The sequence below is a fragment of the Saccopteryx leptura genome, chromosome 2 (assembly GCF_036850995.1).
Source record: "Saccopteryx leptura isolate mSacLep1 chromosome 2, mSacLep1_pri_phased_curated, whole genome shotgun sequence".
NCBI lineage: Eukaryota > Metazoa > Chordata > Mammalia > Chiroptera > Emballonuridae > Saccopteryx > Saccopteryx leptura.
In genome coordinates this window covers 99,898,199-99,921,607 of record NC_089504.1, presented here as the reverse complement: position 1 = coordinate 99,921,607, position 23,409 = coordinate 99,898,199, and the positions used below count along the sequence as shown (strand labels likewise).

The following is a 23,409-nucleotide window of genomic DNA, read 5'->3' as shown; positions in this document are numbered from 1 at the left end:
TAAAACAGAAGAGAAAATACAATTTAAAATTTTTCAAGGATGGATATGGTGCCTCGGACTCCAGACTCAAATACAAAGAAAGCATCTCATAATCTGAACATATAAGGGCAATATATGGGTCAAAGCACCATCTAGGCCAAAATAAGGCACTTTACAACATTCAATAAAGGAGAAATCTGTAATGAAGATCTAGAAACTATCTATGCACTAAATAACCAGCATCAACAAACAAAAGCACAACGAACAATCAATTCAAAACAACACAAATATCACAGCCCTTCTCTGACCAATATGCATTAAGTGAACTAGAAAGTAACAAAACACTAGCTAATTAGAACAGACACACACAGATGATGTGGAGGCACATTTTCTTCCACATTCTGGCAGCTTAGCAGGGAGCTGGCTTAGCACTGAGACCAGTTCAGCGGAAGCGCAGGCTCTAACCCCTGCTGCCAGAGGGGCTTCCTAACACTGTGTCCCAGCAACAGTGTCCAGGGTACACAGTTGTACAGAGGTGCTCTTCTTCCCTGAAATGCCAAATACACACAGCACTGCAGAGGTGGGTCCCACTGTCCTATTATACTGGCCCCAAAACTTTTTCTATCCCAACAAATTATTTATCTAAATGGCTAATTTAAAAATGAATAAATAGGCTTATCCTAGGCGATGCTATACCTCCTTCTTTCCACTTTTGGAAACAGGCCTGCCCTCTAAGAACACAGGCTCTCCTCCATGCTTAGGTGAAAAGTGCCCCTGTGAGTTACACCAGGCTGGCTGTGGGCCAACTGCAGAGGGCGCGGCCAGCACAAACCCAGGGCAGCTGTGGTGGGTAAGCAGACCTCACGATGGAGGACCAGAGGGGTTCATCTCCCCATCAACACTTCTAGAGCAACATCAACTCACCTAACATCAGTAATAAAGGTAATATTTTGCTTTTTTGTGTGCCTTTTATTTTCAATTTGTTCCGTATGTTGAAAAGAGGGAGGATTTCTAGTTACTAAGTTTCCCTAGGATACCCTAATAATATGTACAATGATATGTTCTGCATCATTGTTTATAATAGTAAAAAACTAAAAACTACCTGAATGCCCATTAATATACAAATAATTATCTACATTATGGTATGTCTATAGTAATAACACTAGAAAAATCATTTTTTAAATGCAGTGGTAAACAATCTACACTAGGCCCTGGCCAGTTGGCTCAGTGGTAAAACACTGACCGGTGTGTAAATGTCCCAGGTTCGATTTCTAGTCAAGGCACACAGAAGAAGCGCTTATCTGCTCTTCTCCCCTCCGTCTCCCTTTTCTCTCTCTCTCTCTCTCTCTCTTCCACTCCTGCAGCCATGGCTTGACTGGTTTGAGTGCATCAGACCCGGTGCTGAGGACGGCTCTGTGCAGCCTCCACCTCAGGCATTAAAATTAGCTCAGTTGCAAGCATGGTCCCAGATGGGCAGAGCAACAGCCCTAGAGGCTGCCAGGTGGATACTGGTCGGGGCACATGCACGAGTCTGTCTCTCTCTCTCATCTCCTCTCACTTGGAAAAGAAAAGGAAAATAAATCCACATTGGAGAAAACTAGACTCCAAATTAGTCCCAGAAATAACCAAGGAAAAAAAGAAAAAAAAATACACACACACACACACACACACACACACATATGTATGTTATACATATGTATGTATATGTATATATATTTAACATATATACATACACACACACACATAAAATTAAGAACCATTATCATCAAAACCTGACTCTCAAAGACTTAAGGCTGAGCAGGAAATCGTAAACTATAAAAAGTGACAACTGATTTTTAAAGGAACCAAAAATATTTTTAAAAACTCAATGTTTGCTTAAAAAAAAAAAAGAGGTGCAGTATGAAAAAATTAACAAGCTGGTAGGTGGCTAAAAAGAGAGAGGTATTGGAGAAACAGAGGGAAACCACTGGAAAAGATAGAGATAAGTCTAATATATGTCGAATTGGTAGAATAAAACCAAACTCCATCGAAATAATTGTTTTTATTTATTTTAAAGCAGAAAATAAAACCTGAAGGGAAAAAAAAAAGAATAAAATCAGGATAGGAACTAATAAATCAGAAATAATAGAGAGTAATTAACAAAGCCCCCAAAAAAGATTATTTTGTGTAATGTAAGAAAATAGTTAAGCCATAGAGGACCTGCTCAAAGGAAAGAGAGAGAAGACACCAACAGCGAGCACCGGGAATGGAACAGGGACATCACTGCTCACTTTCAGACATTAAACTGCTAAGAGACTGTTATGAGTGACTTTATACCAAGGCATCTGAAAATCCAGATGAAATGGATTTTCATGAAAATGGATTTCTAGAAAATCATAAATTTCCAAAAAAAATTTTTAAATAGAAAACCTGTTTATGTGGTTCTTTTCAGATATATGTTTGTACCTAATCTATAATGAATATATAAAAATATATATTCATGTAAAAGCCAAGAGGTCTAAAACATACATATCAAATTAGCATATAATCAATAATCATTTATGTAGAGAGAAAGCTGCTAAAGAGTTTTAAATTTCTATGTTAAACACATACTCATTCTGGGTGGAATTATAAGATAACACATATTAAAAAAAAATTCAAGTGATTTTCTTTCTTGGGCTTTTTAAATTCTAGAATATTCCAGAGTAATATTTTGCAGTGACAGAGCTTATTACTCCTTTTATACTTACTCTAAGGTGGGTGGATAATGGGGGATGGTCACGTGGGGAACCCAGACCTGCGAACTTTGGCTAGGACCGCCCACAACCAAGCGCACCAAAAGAAGCTTCACAGGAACCCTTTGGAAAAAAGCGACCGTCTGCCAGCCAGTGAGATTTCACTACATCATATTAGCTCGACTTCCCTAGAGGGACCCTTTAAATATCTCCCACACAGTTTAATCCTTGCGACTTCCCTGGCTTCCATCTTTCCTCGGGGCCAGGGAACCTCACCGGGCAGGTGGGATGTGCGCTCTGTATTCAATAAAGCCTTTTATTATTCCACACTTTGTGGCTCTGGCCTCTTCCTTCCTTCTCGGCAGGAAAAATACCTTACGTTTTGGTGCCAAAAACCCAGGAGGAGTTGAAGTCCACAAGGACCGCTCCTCTTCCTCATCTCCTCCGAGAAAGAACCAGGATCTCCGACCTTCCACCTACTTTGGCACAGAGTGCAGTATGTCCCCTGCCTCCAGCCACCCTTGAGTTCTTTCCTCCGAGACTCCCTGTCCGGAAACCGTAGCTACATCAGAGAAGTCTTTCCGTTCTGAGTGCATGTGCTATCGGAGATGTCCGGAGCATATCCACTTTACCTTTTCTGTCCGTGGCCAGACCTTGAGTTTTAGAATGCTAATACTCAAATCTGACCACTCCGAGGACTGAGAGCGGCTGTGGGGTCACAGGAATCTCCCTCCATAAAGAAGAAGAGCCTGACCAGGCGGTGGCGCAGTGGATGGAGCGTCGGACTGGGATGCAGAGGGCCCGGGTTCGAGACCCCGAGGTCGCCAGCTTGAGTGCAGGCTCATCTGGTTTGAGGAAAACACTCACCAGCTTGAACCCAAGGTCGCTGGCTCCAGCAGGGGTTTACTCAGTCTGCTGAAGGCCCAAGATCAAGGCACATATGAGAAAGCAATCTATGAACAACTAGGGTGTTGCAACGCGCAATGCAAAACTAATGATTGATGCTTCTCATCTCTCTCCGTTCCTGTCTGTCTGTCCCTATCTATCCCTCTCTCTGACTCACTCTCTGTCGCTGTAAAAAATAAATAAATAAATAAATAAATAATTTAAATAAAAAAAAAAAAAAAAAAGAAGAAGAAGAAACCGTTCTTCTTCTCTGCTGTGGCCAGGCCACAGAACCCACTGAATTAGCCTACTGAAGGGACTTTCAGTTTTAACACCCTCACCAATTTAACTATCGCCAAAAAAGCTGGGAACTGATTGGAGATCTCTTACATACACGGCTTCTAATTATTCACGCACCCATCCTTAATCTCTGTGCCACCTGTTCCACCGCACAGGCCTTTTTCTGGCCAAAGAAACCTCACCTCAAACCTCCACTCCTGATCTTTCCTTCTCCGTGGACTCCCAACTCTCTCTCCCTCCTGTCTGACCCCCGGGGGCGCCCCTCTCTCGGGACTTCTCTGGTCCTTCTGTGGACCTCTTTTGGGCTCAGGTCTCTTCCCTCTGAGAGCCCCCTCCCCTCCCTTTGCAAAATCCGGTTTCTTATTCACCACAACCATCTCTCTTTCTCCTCCCCTGCTGGCCAGGGGCCCTTCCCTTCTGCACTGTATTCTTAAACCCCTCCTCCATCAGGCCATTCTCAACCTGGCATTGGCTCTTACACTAGTTTTCAGGACGTCCAACCCCAATTTTCTTGCAAGAAGTTCTGGCCCTGTGCTGCCTTTGGCTCCAGCGTTTCCTGTGGGATCTGGGTGCCGGGCTCTGCACAAGCCCTCCTCCTCTTATTCTCAACCCTCCCCCAAAACCCCTATCCAGGACCTGTGAACACGGCATTTAAAGTTTTTAACGGTCCCAACTAGTAGAAACAGGCCAAGGCTGTTTGCCAGGCCCGCATGCAGCAGAAGGTAATGCTCCAAACCTCGACTTTTGTGGCAACCCTGAGACCAGCAGAGCCACCAGCAGCTTGCTTTAAGTGTGGCAAGCAGGATCATTGGTCCTGGCAGGGCTCCTGCCGGCAGCTGCCCACTGAGCCCTGCCCTGACTGCAAGCAGCCCAGTCACTGGCGAAGTGATTGCCCCTTTGGGCACCAGGCTTTTCCTCGGCGCCTCTACATGAAGGACAAGCCACCCGAATGGGAAGGTCAACCCAGCCAGGTGGGTGCATCGCTCAAACTCCTAGGACATGGCCTGGACTCGGAGAACCCAGGGTATGCTGCAACAACTGGGTAAGTCCATCTCATTTCTTGTGGACACGGGGGCTACCTTCTCTGTTTTGTCATCACACTCTGGACCTCCAGTTCCCTCACAGGTCTCGGTTATGGGAATGGATGGGACCCTTTCCTTTCCCCTTTTTACGCCACTCCTGACATGCAGTTTTGCCTCAAGCTTGCCTCCTTATAGGACCACTGGCAGTCGGAACCACTGAACTCCATCCATCTCCAACTCACCAAAAGACTGGACCCTACATATCCCCCTATTACTCCTCTTTTTTTTTTTTCTGAAGCTGGAAACGGGGAGGCAGTCAGACAGACTCCCGCATGCGCCCGACCGGGATCCACCCGGCACGCCCACCAGGGGGCGATGCTCTGCCCATCCAGGGCATCGCTCTGTCACGTCCAGAGCCACTCTAGTGCCTGGGGCAGAGGCCAAGGAGCCATCCCCAGCGCCCGGGCCATCTTTTGCTCCAATGGAGTCTCAGCTGTGGGAGGGGAAGAGAGAGACAGAGAGGAAAGAGAGGGGGAGGGGTGGAGAAGCAGATGGGCGCCTCTCCTGTGTGCCCTGGCCAGGAATCGAACCTGGGACTTCCGCACGCCAGGCCGACGCTCTACCACTGAGCCAACCGGCCAGGGCCTTTTTTAAAATCCTTACAGGACCGCATCCACGAAGTTTCTCAACTCACGGCCACACAGATGTTCCTCGTGACCACCCTCCGATCTCCCGTTCCCCACAATGCCCCTAATCAGCAGGAAGTAGCCAGACGAATCAACGGCGCCCCTTTTCTATTTAACACAAAAGGTCAGAATGTAAGGTCGGTGGAGATGGGGGATGGTCACGTGGGGAACCAAAACCTGCGAACTTTGGCTAGGACCACCCACAACCAAGCGCACCAAAAGAAGCTTCACAGGAACCCTTTGGAAAAAAGCGACCATCTGCCAGCCAGTGAGATTTCACCACGTCATATTAGCTCAACTTCCCTAGAGGAACCCTTTCAATATCTCCCACGCGGTTTAATCCTTGCGACTTCCCTGGCCTCCATCTTTCCTCGGGGCCAGGAAACCTCGCCAGGCATGTGGGATGCGCGCTCTGTACTCAATAAAGCCTTTTGTTATTCCACACTTCGTGGCTCTGGCCTCTTCCTACCTTCTCAGCGGGGAAAAATACCTTACACTTACCAAAACAGAGTAATTTTCACAAAACCATCCAAAGACATGTGGTTAACACAATGCAACTCAACAAAGGCAATAAAATTCCAAATAGGAAAGGAGACCCAGGTTGCAAACGACGCGGTGCAACTATTCTCAACATGACTCACAGGCCGGCGCTCACTCAGAGGGAACAATGGCTCCCAAGCACTTGGCCAATTCCCATCATGCTTGGCAGAAGGATAAAAAAACTAAAATTAAAATCTGACAGTTATTACTTGGAAAAATAACAAAGAGTTAACTGGACTATTCCATCCACCCATCTTTCACATTCAATAAGTCATTTTTTCCAATTTCTAGTCGTTACATTAATTTCGGGATTGTGGTAAAATATAACCTGAATTGAATCCAATGTAACTAAATTCCTTACTTAGAAAATCTCCTTGACCTTCAAAGAAACAAGCAAACAAACAAACAAAAAAAAGTGAACATAACATCTAAAATAAAAGTCAAATACAGTAATCATTTAGGTAATAGCCAAGAAAATACATTACAAGTGCATAACCTCTCTGACTGTATTATCGTCATTGTGATAGTACTTAAGTATTTTCAGAATAAGCTTTATTTCAGATAAAGTAAAAGAAAATGAAACATCTGGAAAAGCTTTGATTTTTATAATGGTGATAACCTATTAAACTCTAAAGCATCGATTACCTCTGGATTTTTTTTGTGAATAAACAAGAGGCCTCTAAATCAATGGGAAACCCTGAAAGGGGTGTGCCTGGAACTTAGGCAAGCCCTTCTGTATCCCCTACTCAGGATTCTCTAAATCCTAAAATGGGATACTACTACAAGTTTACTTTACAAGCACATACTTAGATTAACATTTTTTATAATTAAAGAGAATATAATGACTAAATGGATGAAGTGACAAATACCACACTTTAAACTTTGGTAAAAGTTATTCATACCTTACCCAGATTCAAAAATCTGAATCTTACATCAAAGACTACTATTAGCCCATGATAAATCAGATGTGAATGCTTCATAAAAAGGTCTATTATATACCTAGTTTTGAGGGGGAAATCAAATTATGGGAAGTATTTATACATAAACAGGGTAAATTTCAAATAATCAGTTTTTTCTAAATGAACCTAAACCAAAAACCCAACAGACGAGGGGGCTTCCCAAGTTGCCCAAGGAGTGGCGCTTTCTCATCTCTGCCAGCCAAGGAAGCGGCGCCGACAGCCTCGCCAAAGGGCACTTGTTCAAGTCACCAGGTGCGACCATGGAGCAAAGCCCAGTAGTCAGTCCTTCAGCATTCATCCTACTCGGCCTGCTACCTGTCTGATCACACCTTCCTTCTTCATGAACGACTTTCTTCACTCGGCTTGCAGAATACTGTTTCTCTCTCCCGATCCTGGCTGATGCGGCTCAATCACCTTTCTGCTTATTTCTCACTCCAGCCTTGAAGATTCTAAGGCCTCAGGGTCATCAGACTTTTTTCCCCTATGCAGTTTCCAGGCTCCACATGCCATCCAGAATCCGATGGCTCCCAAATTTCCATCACGAGCCTGGACTATTTGCCTAAACTCCAACTCATTTCTGGTCGCCTGCCTGCCATCACCACTTGGATGCCTCTACCTTCACATTTCAAACTTGGAACTCCTGAGCCACACCTCCCACTCCAAGCTAGCAAATATCTAATAATTACCCTAATTTACTAGTCACAATAAATAATCAAACTGCTCTACCCATGTTCCTTCTGTCGTTCTCTGTCACATCCTGGAAGCAGCAAGAACTGGGTGAGAAGACAGGATCAAACTCAGGCCAGTACAGGAATGATTTTTGCGATTTTAGGCGGAGGCAGACAGAAAGGGCTTCCAGGGAGGATGCATCTGAAGGTGAGAGGAGAGCAGTACAACCTGGCTCACCTGGCTGCCCCAATAGGATGCTAGTCGATGCACCCTTTCAGGCAGGGGCCTCGTGTGCCAGTTACTATACTAGACATCAGATACAGGTGGGAAAGCCCACTGTGTTCCCGCAAGGAAGTAAGAAAAGTACTGGACAGTGGCAATTAGATTGGCGTCCACATCTGAGACCTCCAAATGGAGAGATTTTCAATAAACATTGAAACAATTCATAAAAACTCAACATATCTTGGTAATACATATAAAATGTAACTTTTCTCCAACAAAATAAAAATCTTGTGGCAAATCTCTTTAAAGAAAATGTTACACTGAGCCAATGCACGGATATCAAAACAAATAGAGAAGATGTGGTACATATGTACAATGGAATACTACTTAGCCATAAGAAATGATGACATAGTGACATTTACAACACGGATGGACCTTGAGTATATTACACTGAGTGAAATAAGTAAATCAGAAAAAACTAAGAACTGTATGATTTCACACATAAGTGTGATATAAAACTGAGACTCATGGACATAGACAAAAGTGAAGTGGTCACCCATAGGGAAGGGAATGTGGGGGAGTGTGGACAATGGTGATCCCAGTAGTGATGGGCCCACTTGCACACATTAAAGAGCAGAAGAAAGGTGTGCCTCGTGCAGCTGGAGAAGCATAGGGAGTTCAGGAACAGCAGCCGTTACTAGATCAGGATTAATTCATATCTGTGCATCAGCAGTCACTTGCCTAACAAGTAACATTTCTGCGTTCAACCTGGACACTCCCTCCTCAAAGGGGGGAGGAGACTGTAACAAGAACTAACCTTTCAGAAAGCTGAGAATTCACCATTTCTTTAGAATGAAACATCTCAAAAAGAACCGTATGACTTTTTTTTTTTTCTTTAAAAAGGACCAAAGAATTAAATTTGGTTCTAGGATTTTGGAGTTACTCTTTAAGAGGCTTTCTAAGAAGTTAGGAATAGTAAAGTAAGGAATTTAGTGACTCTGAAAAAAATAGAGACCTTCTTAAAATCTTGTTATTAAAAAAAAATATCTTGTCAAAGATCTCATTTTAATAGAGTGCAACAGCTTTCAAATGAGTCCCGTGGCTGCAGGCCCGTCCAGACTCTCTTCCGTAGAGGAGCACAGCACAGCACAGCACAGCAAAGTCCACCCACTCCTCAGGCCCCAAAGAAAGATCCCCCAGTTGTAGAAAATGAAAACCTTAACAGGCCAAGATCAAAAGTGGTATCAAACAGGCAGGAAAAATCCCGATTTGTACCATTACTGATAATGCTAAAATGGCCAATTTCAAGATGTCTATGGTTTTGAAAACCAGCTCACAAAGTCCCTGAAAATGTACCATCGTCTTGAGTTGGTATGAACAGGCGCCAGCACAGTGTACATGACACAGCCCACGGGTACAATGCAGGAGCGCCCCACCAGCCCTCACTAACATCCACAGACACTCCTCCCACGGGAAAGTAGCTCCAAGAAGCTGTTCTCCAGTGAGAACAAGCTAAGTGAGGGGAACCATGTGAGGATCTGGTCCACAAACCAATCTGTCGGACATCAAAGGGTCTTTTCTCTTCCTAGGGAAAAAAACCTTAAAATTGGGAGATATTTTCTAAAAATCTAGAATTGGGCTGCTCTTGAAAATAAAATTAAAAAAAAAGAATGTACATAAAAAATACAGAAAAGTGTTCAAGTGATAACATAAGAAGTGTTTGCTGAACTCAAGATATACGGATTTTTTAAAAACACAACTAATTTGGCAAGTATAAAGAATATACGCAGCACATATATGTAATGAAGCATAGTAATAACAAATTCCCTTAAAATCACCAAACTAAGAACTAAGTCAGAACTAATACCCTAGACAGCCTCCCAGTACATATATGACAGGCTATCTTGGTGTATTTGTCAAAGGGAACCTCAGCAGTTCCACTTGTTTCAAATTACAGTGGAGAAATGCACTCCAAAGTGCAAGCAAAATTAGCCATAGATACATAGGAAAAAGACTTTACTTTTATTGTTTTCTTTTTATGTTTCCATTCTGGGGTATTGACAGGTAGACTTGCCTCAAACTGCATTTTCAGTGGATGTCTCAAACTGCAAATAAGTACTGAACTATGATTTTTCCCTATACATACATACTACCTGTCATAAAACTTAATTTATCAATTACACACAGTAAGAGAGTAACAACAAAAATATAGTAATTATAACAATATACTATAATAAAAGTTCTGTAAATATGGAGTCTCTCCAAATACCTTTTCACTGCACTCACCCTTCTTGTGATGATGTGAGATGCTACAGTGCCCATGTGATGAGAGAAAGTGACTTGGCATTAGGCTACTAATGGGGTTCCCTGAACACAAGCACTGCAACAGCATGACATAACCACGACAGCCTCTAAGGGACTAAGGGACAGACAGCCCATGCAGCGTGAGCACACTGGATGATTCCGGTCCCAGCTGGGACAGAGCGGGACAGTGCAAGATTTCATCCCACGACTCAAAATGATGCAATGTATAGTTTATGACTTGCTTATTTCTGTAATTTTCCATTTCATACTTTTAGAGCCTGGCTGACACAGGTACCTGAAACCATAAGAAGAGAGACTGCAGATAAGGGGGAACGCCAGCACAACACCAAAGGCATGACCCATGAAAGAAATAATGGACATGCTAGACTTCAAAACAAAAAACTTCTGCTCTGCAAACAACATCAAGAGAATGCGAAGACAAACCACAGACTGGGAGAAAATATTTGCAAAAGACACATCAGATAAAAGACTGTGATCTAAAATAAACAAAGAACTCTTAAAATTCAACAATAAGAAAAACAAGCAACTCAAACACTAGGCCAAAGACCTTAACAGACATCTCACCAAGGAAGATACAGAGAGGGCAAACAAGTAGATGATGAGATGCTCCATCCCATATGTCACCAGGGAACTAAAAATTAAAACGAGACACCATTACATCCCTGTTAGAATGGCCAGACTCTGGAACACATGCTGGTGAGGATGTGGAGCAACAGTCTCATTCATCACCACAGAATGGTATCTCTGCCTTGGAGGACCGGCAGCTCTTTACAAAGCTAAACAAAGTCTCACCATGGGATCCAGCAATTGTGCTCCCTGGTATCCACACAAAGGACTTGAAAATTTAGGCCCATACAAAAGCCTACACAGTTTTATTCATAATTATATGGCAGTTATATTCATACTTGCCAATACTTGAAAGCAACCACAATGTCCTTCATTAGGTGAATGGATAAACTGTGGTACATCCAAATAATATTATTCAGCAATAAAAATAAAATATCAAGCCATGAAAAAACATGGAGGAAACTTTAATGAATGTTATCTTGTGAAGGAAGCCAGTTCAAAATGGCTATAAACTGTATGATTTGAACTGTATGACATTCTAGAAATGCAAAATTATGGAGACGCCAAAAAGTAGTTGTCAGAGAGGAAAGGGGATGACGAGGTCTCACACAGAGGATTTTCAGGGCGTGAAAACACTGTGTGACATTATGATTATGGATACATGTCATTTTGCATTGCTCAAACCCACAGAATGTCCAACACCAAGAGTGACCCCTAAAGTGAACTATGGGCTCTGGGTGGTTATGATGTATCAGTGTAGATTCATAAATGGTAATCAATGTACCACTCTGGAGGGGGAATGACAATGAGGGAGGCTAAGCATATGTGCACGTAGGGGGTATATGAAGAATCTTTGTATCTTCCTCTTCATTTTGATATTAACTGAAAAATAAAGTCCTTAAAAAATAAAAGAAAGGTTGAGTAACTGTTGAGAGAGACCATAATGGCTTTGCAAAGCCAAATATATCACTATCTGTCCCTTTAAAAAATACTGTCTGTTCCTGGTTTCATATATTAAATGAGTAGATTAGAATAGATTAGATGATTGAGAAACTTAGTTTTGACCTGCCCCTCAAAATGAAGCCATTAAGCCACAGTAAAAAGTAATTTAACAATTTTATGTTCATTGTAATGTTGCAATGAAAAGTATCATTAAAAAATATTGGGGCCCCTGGCTGGTTGGTTCAGTGGATAGAGCACTAGCCCTGCCATATTGATGTTCTGGGTTTGATTCCTGATCAGGGCACACATGAAAAGTAACCATCTGCCTCCTCCTCCCTCTCCCCCTACTCTTTCTCTTCCCCAACCACAGCCACTGGCTCGATTAGTTCCAGCGTCCACCCCAGGTGCTGAGGATAGCTTGGTTGGTCTGGGTACATCAGCCTCAGGCACTAAAAATAGTTGATTGATTTGAGCATCAGCCCCAGATGGGGACTGTGGGTGGATCTCAGTTGGGGCACATGAGAGAGTCTGCCTCACACTCTCCCCTCCTGTCACTTAAAATATATATATATTCATGGAATAAAAAAAGGTAGGTGAATCAGGATCCACAACAAAAAAGCTGTACCTACGATCACTGAAAAGAGAATGCCACTGCAAAATCAGAAACAGCTCTTCATTTACAAATTCCCAGAAAAATTCCAATTTCAGATGAATACGCTAGAAGAGATTCAGAAGAAACATCAAGGTGGTGTGTACAACTGGACCAGTCTCAGCCACTCCTCCAAGCACACATATAAAGTTACAGACAGCCACAACTTTCCCTTCCATGATCAAGCGCTCTGACCAACAGGGAAACAATCCATGATCCCCCTCACGAGGCTCTGACCACTAGGCTGACACTGGAGAGAGAGGCAGAAAAAAGCCTCTGCTAACACTAACACAGGATAAAAAAATACAGAAAGATGACAACAACGATTCTAGAAAAGAAAACACATATATTTTAAAACTTAACTCTAAAAAAAATACAAGTAAACAACAATAACAAAACCACACAAGACTCCAAAAGAAGCTACATGGTCTAATGCTAACAGACAACTCCCAGGAGAGCACAGAAAGGATGGCAGGCTTTGCACTGCATTCTAGGAGGCTGCCTCCATAACCTTGACACTGAGCCAGGAAAGCGTAACACAAAAACAAAACGAGACAGTCAATCTCATTCATGATTATAAATGAATCCAATATAATACAGTAAAAACCATGGTAAAAACTACTACAATCACTAAGCACAAGGACCAGATGTGGCTTATTCTAGTAATATAAGGCCAGTTTAGCTGAAAAATGAAAATTCCCTAAACTTGATAAATTACTGGTAAAATATTAAAAGTTTTCATCAAAGTCAAATAAGGATAAACATGCTCACTTCAACAACTGAATATTGTACCAAGACCTTAGGCAATGTGAAAATATAGCCTGACCAGGCAGTGGCGCAGTGGATAGAGCATCGGACTGGGATGTCGAGGACCCAGGTTTGAGACCCCGAGGTCACCAGCTTGAGCGCAGGCTCATCTGGTTTGAGCAAGGCTCACCAGCTTGAGCCCAAGGTCGCTGGCTCGAGCAAGGGGTTACTTGGTCTGCTGAAGGCCTGCGGTCAAGGCATATATGAGAAAGCAATCAATGAACAACTAAGGTGTCACAACAAAAAACTGATGATTGATGCTTCTCATCTCTCTCCGCTCCTGTCTGTCCCTGTCTATCCCTCTCTCTCTCTCTCTCTCTCTGTCCCTGTAAAAAAAAAAAAAAAGAAAAGAAAATATATAAAAATATACAGTGTGTCTGTAAAGTCATGGTGCACTTTTGACTGGTCACAAGAAAGCAACAAAAGACGATAGAAATGTGAAATCTGCACCAAATAAAAGGAAAACTCTCCCAGTTTCATACCTATTCAGTGCAGTTTGATGTGGGCTCACGTAGATTTTTTAGGGCTCCTTAGGTAGCTATCCTGTATAGCCTCTACAGACTCGTCACTGACTGATGGCCTACCAGAACGGGGTTTCTCCACCAAACTGCTGGTTTCCTTCAACTGCTTATCCCACCGAGTAATGTTATTCCTATGTGGTGGCGCTTCGTTATAAACGTGCCGATATTCACGTTGCACTTTGGTCACGGATTCAAATTTTGCAAGCCACAGAACACACTGAACTTTCCTCTGTACTGTCCACATCTCGACTGGCATGGCTGTGGGCTGCTCCACTGTACACACGGTGTTATGTCATCATCTGCGCATATGCACATGCTGCCACATCATCCTACAGAAACTGGGAGGGTTTTCCTTTTATTTGGTGCAGTTTTCACATTTCTATTGTCTTTTGTTGCTTTCCTGTGACCGGTCAAAAGTGCACCATGACTTTACGGACATACTGTATATAAGGTTACAATATTGGGAAAAGAAGAGAAAAAAATGGATCACTTACAAATAATAAATTTAACAACTATGAAAACACAAAATTGAGAAATAACCATAACTGGTACAGGTAATCAGAAAGTTGGCATGAGAAAAAATAAGCACATAAAATTTAATAACTTTCTTATAGACCTATAATACCAGACTTCTGCAGAAATGAATAGGGGGAGATCCAACTCAAAGGTGTCAATGCTATAAAATAGCTAGGAATAAGTTTGTGGGGAAGAAACCAGTACAGGACCAAGGCCAAATAAATATATAAGTACTCCTTAAATAATGCCATGAAAAAGAGATGAAGGATGAGAAAAGCCTATTTATTATTGAATGAGAAAGACAAGTCTAAACTAAAAAGATAAAACATGACAAAACTTCTTGGGGAAATGCAAATTACAAAATTAAGATGTCTTTTTTTTTAACTCTGAAAAACTTTTTAGATAGCAACATGAAATGCTGGCAGGAATATGAGGAAACAGGTACTGTCATATAATTGATGGAAATACAAATTATTGCAATTTTTTAAAATATAATCTGGTAGGATTTATTAAACTGTATAATGAACACATGATAGTTAGAACTATAATCCCATGTTTAGGAATCTATTCTATAAAGACACATACTAATGTTCTGAAAGATTTGGTACAAAGAAATTCATTGTTTGTTTATAAATAACAAAAAATGTTCATTAATAAATAACTTTTAAAAGTAATTGTAATATATGGATGATAATATGGATTATTACTAAAAAGTATTAATAATAAAGTAGATTGATATGTAGTGAGATATAAATATTACATAAAAAGTCTGTAATTCTAAGAAAATAGCACAATTCTATTTATGTAAGAAATAAAAAACACCAAATCTACAAATACATTTGTATAAGAAATTACTTTAGAGTATTGATACTTTAAGTCAAAGGCTTATGCTGAATTACTCTTTGTGTTACAACAATTATCTTCATATGCCATTTCATCTTACATAGGAAGTCTCTTTAATGATAAAACATTCTTCACAAATTTTCAAATCAAATAGAGTACATGCTATTATTTTACAACAACTAGCTACAGGTCACGATTATCTAATTATAAGTATTGGGGCCAATTTTATATATAAAGACAGTATGCAACTCTTTACATCTGACAGTCAAGGTCACCTTCCACATGCTAAAGGAAGAATTCAACTGGACTTACCAATTTCGCTAATCACTGCTCTCAATTTGGAGACAAAAGGACCAACTTCACTGGGATTCATTTTGACTCTTTCCTTAAGGTCAGCACCTGCAAAGTATTTTATTTACAAATATAACCCAGTTAAAAATTAAAATTTTAATTCAATAAATTGAATTTTTTAATTCATATGTAAAATTTAAAGAAACTGATTTATCTATGGAAGAAGTTATATTACCTACACTTTCTTTCTCAAAGGCCAGCATCAGGATGAACAACAAATCTGGCTGTTCATGCACCTACCACAGGCTCTCATAGAAGAGACTGTTTAGATTATGTGAACCGATAGTTACTCTACTAGAAACTAAAACTACAAATTTTTTAAATATTTTTGCATTAAATAATACAAATAAATCTTCATGTTAACATAACTACAGACTGATGCCACCTCCTTGGTTCTTGCAAAAATGCTGGCAGTTTTATCCACCATTGCTTTTGTCCTAGGGAGAAGGACCGATCATACCTTCCTACTGTGAAAGAAAGTCATTTCATGGTGACCACAGATCTCTTTTCAGAATCACTGGCTTTAACGTATGAACAAACTGACAATTTCATAACTATGAGCTGATCACAGAATCATAACTTTGAAACAGAGGAAAATAAAGAATTCTTTAAGGGACCATGTACACTGGCTTAACAAAGACATTCTTTTTGTAATATCAAGCTATGCGAGAAGGGTGGGTCCCCATTTAAATAAATAGGCAAATAGAAGACTTAAAATTAGAACACAGAAGGCATACACTTGGTTACTTACTCTCTTATTAGCCCATTATAAATTAATCATGATTAGACATAGCATCAAGTACCAACCAGCTGAGGCTGGGACATTCTGAGCCCACACACTTCCTGTGGGAGGGAGAGCTGCAGTTGACATATACATGTACACACACATATATACACCCTAGAATATCTCTCAAACATACGCCCAAGGAAGTGTGAATATTAATATTCAATGCAACATAGATAAAATAACAAAAACTTGGAAATTACCTAAATATTGATCAAAAGGCTTAATAATAAAACTGGGAAATGGTATACAAGGGAATGAAGGAATTAAGAGTATAAATGTGGATAAATATAAAAATGTTGAAAGATATATAATTACACACACTTGTAATTATATATAATTACAAAAAGATACACAGGATAACCATGTTACGCAACAATGCTACTTAGGGATCTAACACATGCATGGAAATAAGAGATACCAAGTTCAGCTGGCGGTGACATCTGGGGAGGAAAAGATGTGACTGGCAACACGCACAGAGGAAGGGCTACAATCTTTGTAGTAGTGTACGTGGTGGGTACGGATACGGCAAATGTTTTTGGATATCTGATATATGTCTTCATAATTAATTTTTCCATGAAGACTTAAAATTCAGCATGAAAGAAAAATGTTATTAGGGCCAAAAAAATTTTCTAAACCAGTAGGATGCATCTGTTAAAATAAATAATGGTTCAACTCATTGCCATTTAACATTGAGAATATAATTTTAAATCAAGAATATAAAACGTTGCTCAGTGTATGTTGTCTAATACAGGTTGGTTAATAAAAGTAGCTAAATGTAGTGCTACATGCAATAGGCATCCATGCAAGAGGAACCAGAGCAAGGAAGGGGAGGCAGACGGTCTCTGGATGAGCTGGTCCTGAAGGAGCCGCATAACTACACCGCGGGCTCCATTAGTCCTCACCATTACGGTGCCCTCTACACCCCAACTAGTGCTGCAGAGGGGGCGAGGGGGCTTTCCCAGCACTCTGACTGTGACCCTGCAGCATGCCCTGAAAACCACACTCAGGCTAGAGACTAGGCTGCTGGAAGCCATGCCAGGAGCTAGAGGCAATCCGGGTTTGGGTCTTGACTGGTGAAGTCATTCGCTGCCCTGCCCCCACCTCCCATCCCAACAGAGAGGTTGGGAAGACGCACTCTGATAACTGGCTGCAGCAGCCTCCACACACATCACTGTGGAACTTCTTCGGGATTCAAGGTTTTTTCTAGAAACAATTACTTTCTCTACAGAATGTTAAACATTTGTATTGTGACTTTGAGACAACTTTCAAAAGACTTAAAAAAACCTTTTTGTTTTTTACCTTGGAAACATTTCCTGCAATCTTGAACATTCAGAATCTAAAAATATTGTGTTGTCCCTATTCCTTCTGTGATCATAAATTTTTTATTTGAGAGTATCCAAAGTTTTATTTGAGGCCGAGTATTTCTCAGTTCTTTTAGTTTTTGAATTCACTTCTTATAAAGTTAAAAATTATTTTCTTTTTATGGTTTCGATCCTCTAAGTCAGGGGTAATCAACCTTTTTATACCTACCGCTCACTTTTGTATCTCTGTTAGTAAAATTTTCTAACCACCCACCAGTTCCATAGTAATGGTGATTTATAAAGTAGGGAAGTAACTTTACTTTATAAAATTTATAAAGCAGAGTTACAGCAAGTTAAAGCAGATAATAATAATTACTTACCAAGTACTTTATGTTGGATTTTCCCTAAGTTCAGCAGAATAAATCTTGATAAAACAACTTAGTATAGTTAAATCTATCTTTTTATTTATACTTTGGTTGCTCCGCTACCGCCCACCATGAAAGCTGGAACACCCACTAGTGGGCAGTAGGGACCAGGTTGACTACCACTGATCTAAGTCCACGACTACTCCTCTCAGGTGACCCCTCAGGCCACCGGACAATTCTGCTGTCTTTCCCTATCCCATCCACTCAACTGTACACATCCACACACCGTTTTTACCTTCTCTCCCTCGAACCTCAAAACCTCTTACCCAATCCTGATGCCAACTTACAAAGAACACAACAGCATTCAAAAGAGAAATTCCACCAGCACCGACCACTAAATTAACCCACATACCAGGATTTGAACCCACATTCTCAGCCTTACCTCCTATTACCACAGATGGACTAATTCATGACAGAGGCCAACTGTCCCCTCCTGCACTAGATTTCACCCCTTTTTGTCTCCCCAGGGACATCACATCAGCCCTTATCCTCTTCCTGCTGGCATCCTCAATAGTAACCCTCTTTTAAAAATCATTTCCATCAGCAACAATAAATCTGTAACACTACTCATCTTTAATAAAACACTTGCATGGACTTGTATTGCCAGCTCTGATGGAACAGTTTATTATCAATTCTTCCAGGAAACACTGGATAAAATGAGTAAGACACTATTTGAGGGCAATGGAGTACTACTAAGCCAGCCAACCCGTATGAGGGCTTCAAAGCAAAAGTAAGTTTCTAATAAATGTTCTAGAAATGGGAGACAAAATTGGTGCCCATGGCTTGCAAGAGGAGCAGCACCCCAAGGCTTCCGTTGAGACCCCTGAAGGTGAAATATAAACCATGGTAAACACAAAGAAAATTACACCAGGACCAACTTCTAAAAAACAAAATCAAGAAGAAAATCTTAGAAGCTGCCAAAAAACAATTAAGACCTCAAGCTGACTTCTCAACAGAAAGTAACTGCCAAATTAGAATCTGAGACTAAGATAGTCCTTCAAAAATGATGGTGAAAGAATTTCTCTCTCTCTCTCTATCTATCTCTCTCTCTCACTCACACACACACACACAATCTGTCACCAGTAGGCCCATACTAAAGAAACACTACAAGGTATTCTTCAAGCAGAAGATTGTAAGAGTAGAGTTTAAAATTTTATTGTATACTGCTTCCTGATTACTAGAAGCATACCTTGAAATATAAGGGCTCAGAATGGCTCAAGTAAAAGGGTAAAAAATATGCAACACTGACCAAAAGAAAACTTGTAAACTCATCTTAATACCGGACAAAAGGGACCCAACGCAAGAAACTAAAGCTAGAGGATCATTTTATAATAATAAACATGATGATCCACTAAAAAAAGTTTCAAAAATTCTAACCTGGAATACATAAAATAAGACGGCACCACAATATAGAAGGCAATACACGACAGAACCAAAAAGAGGGACGTGTCCACAATCACAGTGGATCAGCACAGTAACCACCAATAAAGCAAGGTAGCCAGTGTCCTTATCAAGACACAGCAAAAGAATAATCCAAAAGTACAAGAAAAAAATAGTAAAAATGGACACAAAACTTTAAAATAGAAAATAAATATGCAAGAGAGAAAAATAAAAAAAGCTGGTTCTCTGAAAACAAACAAACTATGGACCATTTAGCAGGACTAGCCGCGTAACATCAGAGCAGGCACAGATCCCAGCGCTGAGAATGAAGAGGAGGGATAATAAGTACTGAGGACTTGACAGACACTAAAACAATAAGAGTATTAACAACCTTGGCCCAATAAATTTGGAAAAGTTTGTGATATGGACAAATTCCCAGAACAAAACAAATTATTAAAAGTGACCAAGAGCCTGACCAGGCGGTGGCGCAGTGGATAGAGCGTCAGACTGGGATGCAGAGGACTCAGATTCCAGACCCTCGAGGTAGCCAGCTTGAGCGTGGGCTCATCTGGTTTGACAAAAAACTCAGCAGCTTGGACCCAAGGTCGCTGGCTCAAGCAAGGGGTTACTCGGTCTGCTGAAGCCCCACGGTCAAGGCACATATGAGAAAGCAACCAATGAACAACTAAAGTGTCTCAACAAAAAACTGATGATTGATGCTTCTCATCTCTCTCCGTTCCTGTCTGTCTGTCTCTATCTATCCTTCTCTCTGACTCGCTCTCTGTCCCTGTTAAAAAAAAAAAAAGTGACAAAGAAAATCTAAAAACACAAATACATATTTAAAAAATTGAATATGTAATTAAAAACTTTCCAACAAAGAATATCTATAGGGCTCCAACAATACATTTTTCCAAGCATAGAATGAAGGGAAAAAAAAGTAACAGTCTTACATGGAGAATATGAAAACAAAAACTTACTAAAAACATTATAAGGAAAAACATGACAGAACAAGCTTTCTCATAAACAGTCTCAAAAAAATTCTAAACAAAATATTACTAAATCATACCTACTAGTAATATAAATAAAATACAATATATCAAAGACTAAGTTATATTCAGGCCAAGTTCAAGACTGGTGTAATATTAAAAAAACTCAACACATCCTTTAACATCTTGAGGTATACTTTATATAAAATAAAATAGTCATTTTAAGTATACAATTCAATTACTTTTAGTAAATTTACAGAATTCTACAACCATCACCACCATCCAACTTTAGAATGCTTCCGTCAGCACAGAACGATCCCACACACCCACCTGCAGTCACTCCCTGTCCCAACCTCTAGCCCACGGTACCTACTAATTTATTTTCCTATAACTTTTCTTTTTTTGGACTTTCATATAAATAAACTCATACAATATAGTCATGTACCACATAAGGATATATGCTCAACATTGAGTCATATGATGGTCCAATAAGATATAACAGAGCTGAAAAATGTCCATACCTCTTTGTCATGCGTGGTGATGCTGGTATGAACAAACCTACAGCACAGTCAGTTCTATAAATATACAATTACTGAAAGAGGCTGTCTCATCCAGGTGTCAGTGTACTCTATGATGTTCACACAACAAAATCGCCTAATTGCACATTTCTCAGAATATGTTCCCACCATGAAGTGGCACATGACCACATACGGTCTCTGTGTCTTTCTTCCACATTGCAGTGTTTTTCTGTTCATCCATGTTGTAAGAATGAATCAGTACAGTACTCTTTTTCATTTTATTACTAAGTATCATTCCATTGTAAAGACATGAAACATTTTGTTTATCTATTGATCAGCTGATGGATATTTGGATTGTTTCCCTTTTTTAGCTACTATGAAAAATACTGATAGGGGAACCCAACAGTTAAAATTTCAACTTGAGTAACAGTGGCTTTAGTTCTAATCAATAGGCTTAATGGTTAATGCAAGCAAAAGCTTTGTTCCAGGAACTGGGGTACCTGAACTGGCCTACATGACTCAAGGAGATCTGCAATTAATCCACGTTCGTGCCCCAATGAGATCTGTGATCAATCCACTGTTGTGCCCCAGGGGACTGCAAGCAAAGCTTTTGTGCTCCAAGGAGGGAACACTGTCTGACTGTAATCCAATTAACTTTGACTATGATGATCCAATTAACTCTCCTTCAAAATTCTAAAACCCTTACCTACCTTTTTCTTCCACTGATAGAAAGGCTGGCTCAGGATAGGATGCTGAGATGGCTTTTTAGGGTACATAATACCCTGTCTCCTCAGATGGCTGGCCATCTGAATAAAGTGCCCATAAAAAGTCAATCCTTTTCTCTACTTATTTGGCTGGCTGGTGACAGGCAATAAGAAAGCTGCTATCTTTGGTTTCAATACTACTACAATCACTCACATACAAGTCTTTGTGTAAACGTTGTCATATGTCTTAGGTAGACACAAAGGAGTGGAATTGCTGGGTCATATCATAAATTTCTATTTTCCTTAAAAACAAAAATATGCCACTGTTTTCCACCATAGCTGCACCACTTTACATCCCATCAGCACTACCTAAGGGTCTCTTCATCCTATATAGTCACCAACACTAGCCTGCCTTTCTGATTATAGCCATTGAAGTGGGTGGGAAATGCTATATATTATGATTTTAAATATACATTTCCCTACTGACTACTGAGGTTAAGCATCTTTTCAGGTGTTTATTAGTCATTCATAGAGTTTCTTTTCTGAAATGTCTATTCAAATCTCCTTCAAATCTCCTTTAGCTTATTTTTTTTTACTGGGTAATCTGTTTTATTCTTAGTGGGCTGTAAGAGTTGTATCTTAAAATTCTCAGGAATATGACATAAATATTTTCCCCCTACCTGTAGCTTACCTTTCATTTTCTTGATGGTTTTACGAACTTTTGTTTTATTTTGTTTTATTCAGTGAGAAGAGGGGAGGCAGAGACAGACTCCCACATGCACCCCAACTGGGATCCACCTGGCAAGTCCACTAGGGGGCGATGTTCTGCCCAGCTAGGGCATTGCCCCATTGCTCAGCAACTGAGCTCTTCTTAATGCCTGAGGTGGGGCCACAGAGCCATTGAGAGAGAGAGAAAGAGAGAGAGAGAGAGAGAGAGAGAAGTGAGAGGGGGATGGGTAAAGAAGCTTCTCCTGTGTGCACTGACTGGGAATCAAACCTGGGACATCTACATGCCAGGCTGATGCTCTAACGTTGAGCCAACCAGCCAGGGCAAATGAAGTTTTGATTTTAATGAGGTCCAATTTATCATATTTTTTCTTTTATCACTTGTGCTTTTCATGTCATATCTAAATGAACCTTCATTCTTAATCAAAAATTCATAGTAAACTAGAGAAAGAAAAATATTTTTTAATCCAATAAAAAATAACTATATAGCCTGACCAGACAGTGGTGCAGTGGATAGAGCATCAGATTAGGACACGAAGGACCCAGGTTCAAAACCCCGAGGTTGCCAGATTGAGCACAGGCTCATCTGGCTTGAGCAAGGGCTCACCAGCTTGAGCGTGGGGACTCTGGCTTGAGCGTGGGATCATAGACATGACCCCAGGGTCACTGGCTTGAGCCCAAGGTTGCTGGCTTAAAGCCCAAGATCACTGGCTTGAGCCTAAGGAGGCTGGCTTGAACAAGGGGTCACTTGATCTGCTGTAGTCCCCCAGTCATAGCACATATGAGAAAGCAATCATGAACTAAGGAGCTGCAATGAAGAATTGATGCTTCTCATCTCTCTTCCTTTCTGTGTGTCCCTATCTGTCCCTCTCTCTGACTCTCTCTGTCTCTGTCAAAAAAAAAAAAAAAAAAAGAACTATAAAATACCTATAGCTAACATCACCTTTAATAGTCAATTACAGATTGACCAGTGGTGGTGCAGTGGACAGAGCACCCACCTGAATCACTGAAGTCCCCAGTTCAAAACCCTGAGGTCACTAGCTTGAGCTCAGGCTTGTCAGCTTCAGTGCAGGGTCAATGGCTTG

At 40.7% G+C, this 23,409-nt stretch overlaps 1 protein-coding gene across 3 annotated transcripts in view; it reads right to left on the bottom strand.

Moving 5' to 3' along the window:
* AUH (AU RNA binding methylglutaconyl-CoA hydratase) overlaps positions 1-23,409 on the bottom strand; it is a 161,171-nt gene that overhangs the window by 93,450 nt on the left and 44,312 nt on the right. For all 3 annotated transcript variants that reach the window (XM_066368412.1, XM_066368413.1, XM_066368414.1), the window contains one exon: positions 15,459-15,545. In XM_066368412.1, coding sequence (XP_066224509.1) covers positions 15,459-15,545 — 87 coding nt within the window. The remainder of the gene's footprint in view (positions 1-15,458; positions 15,546-23,409) is intronic.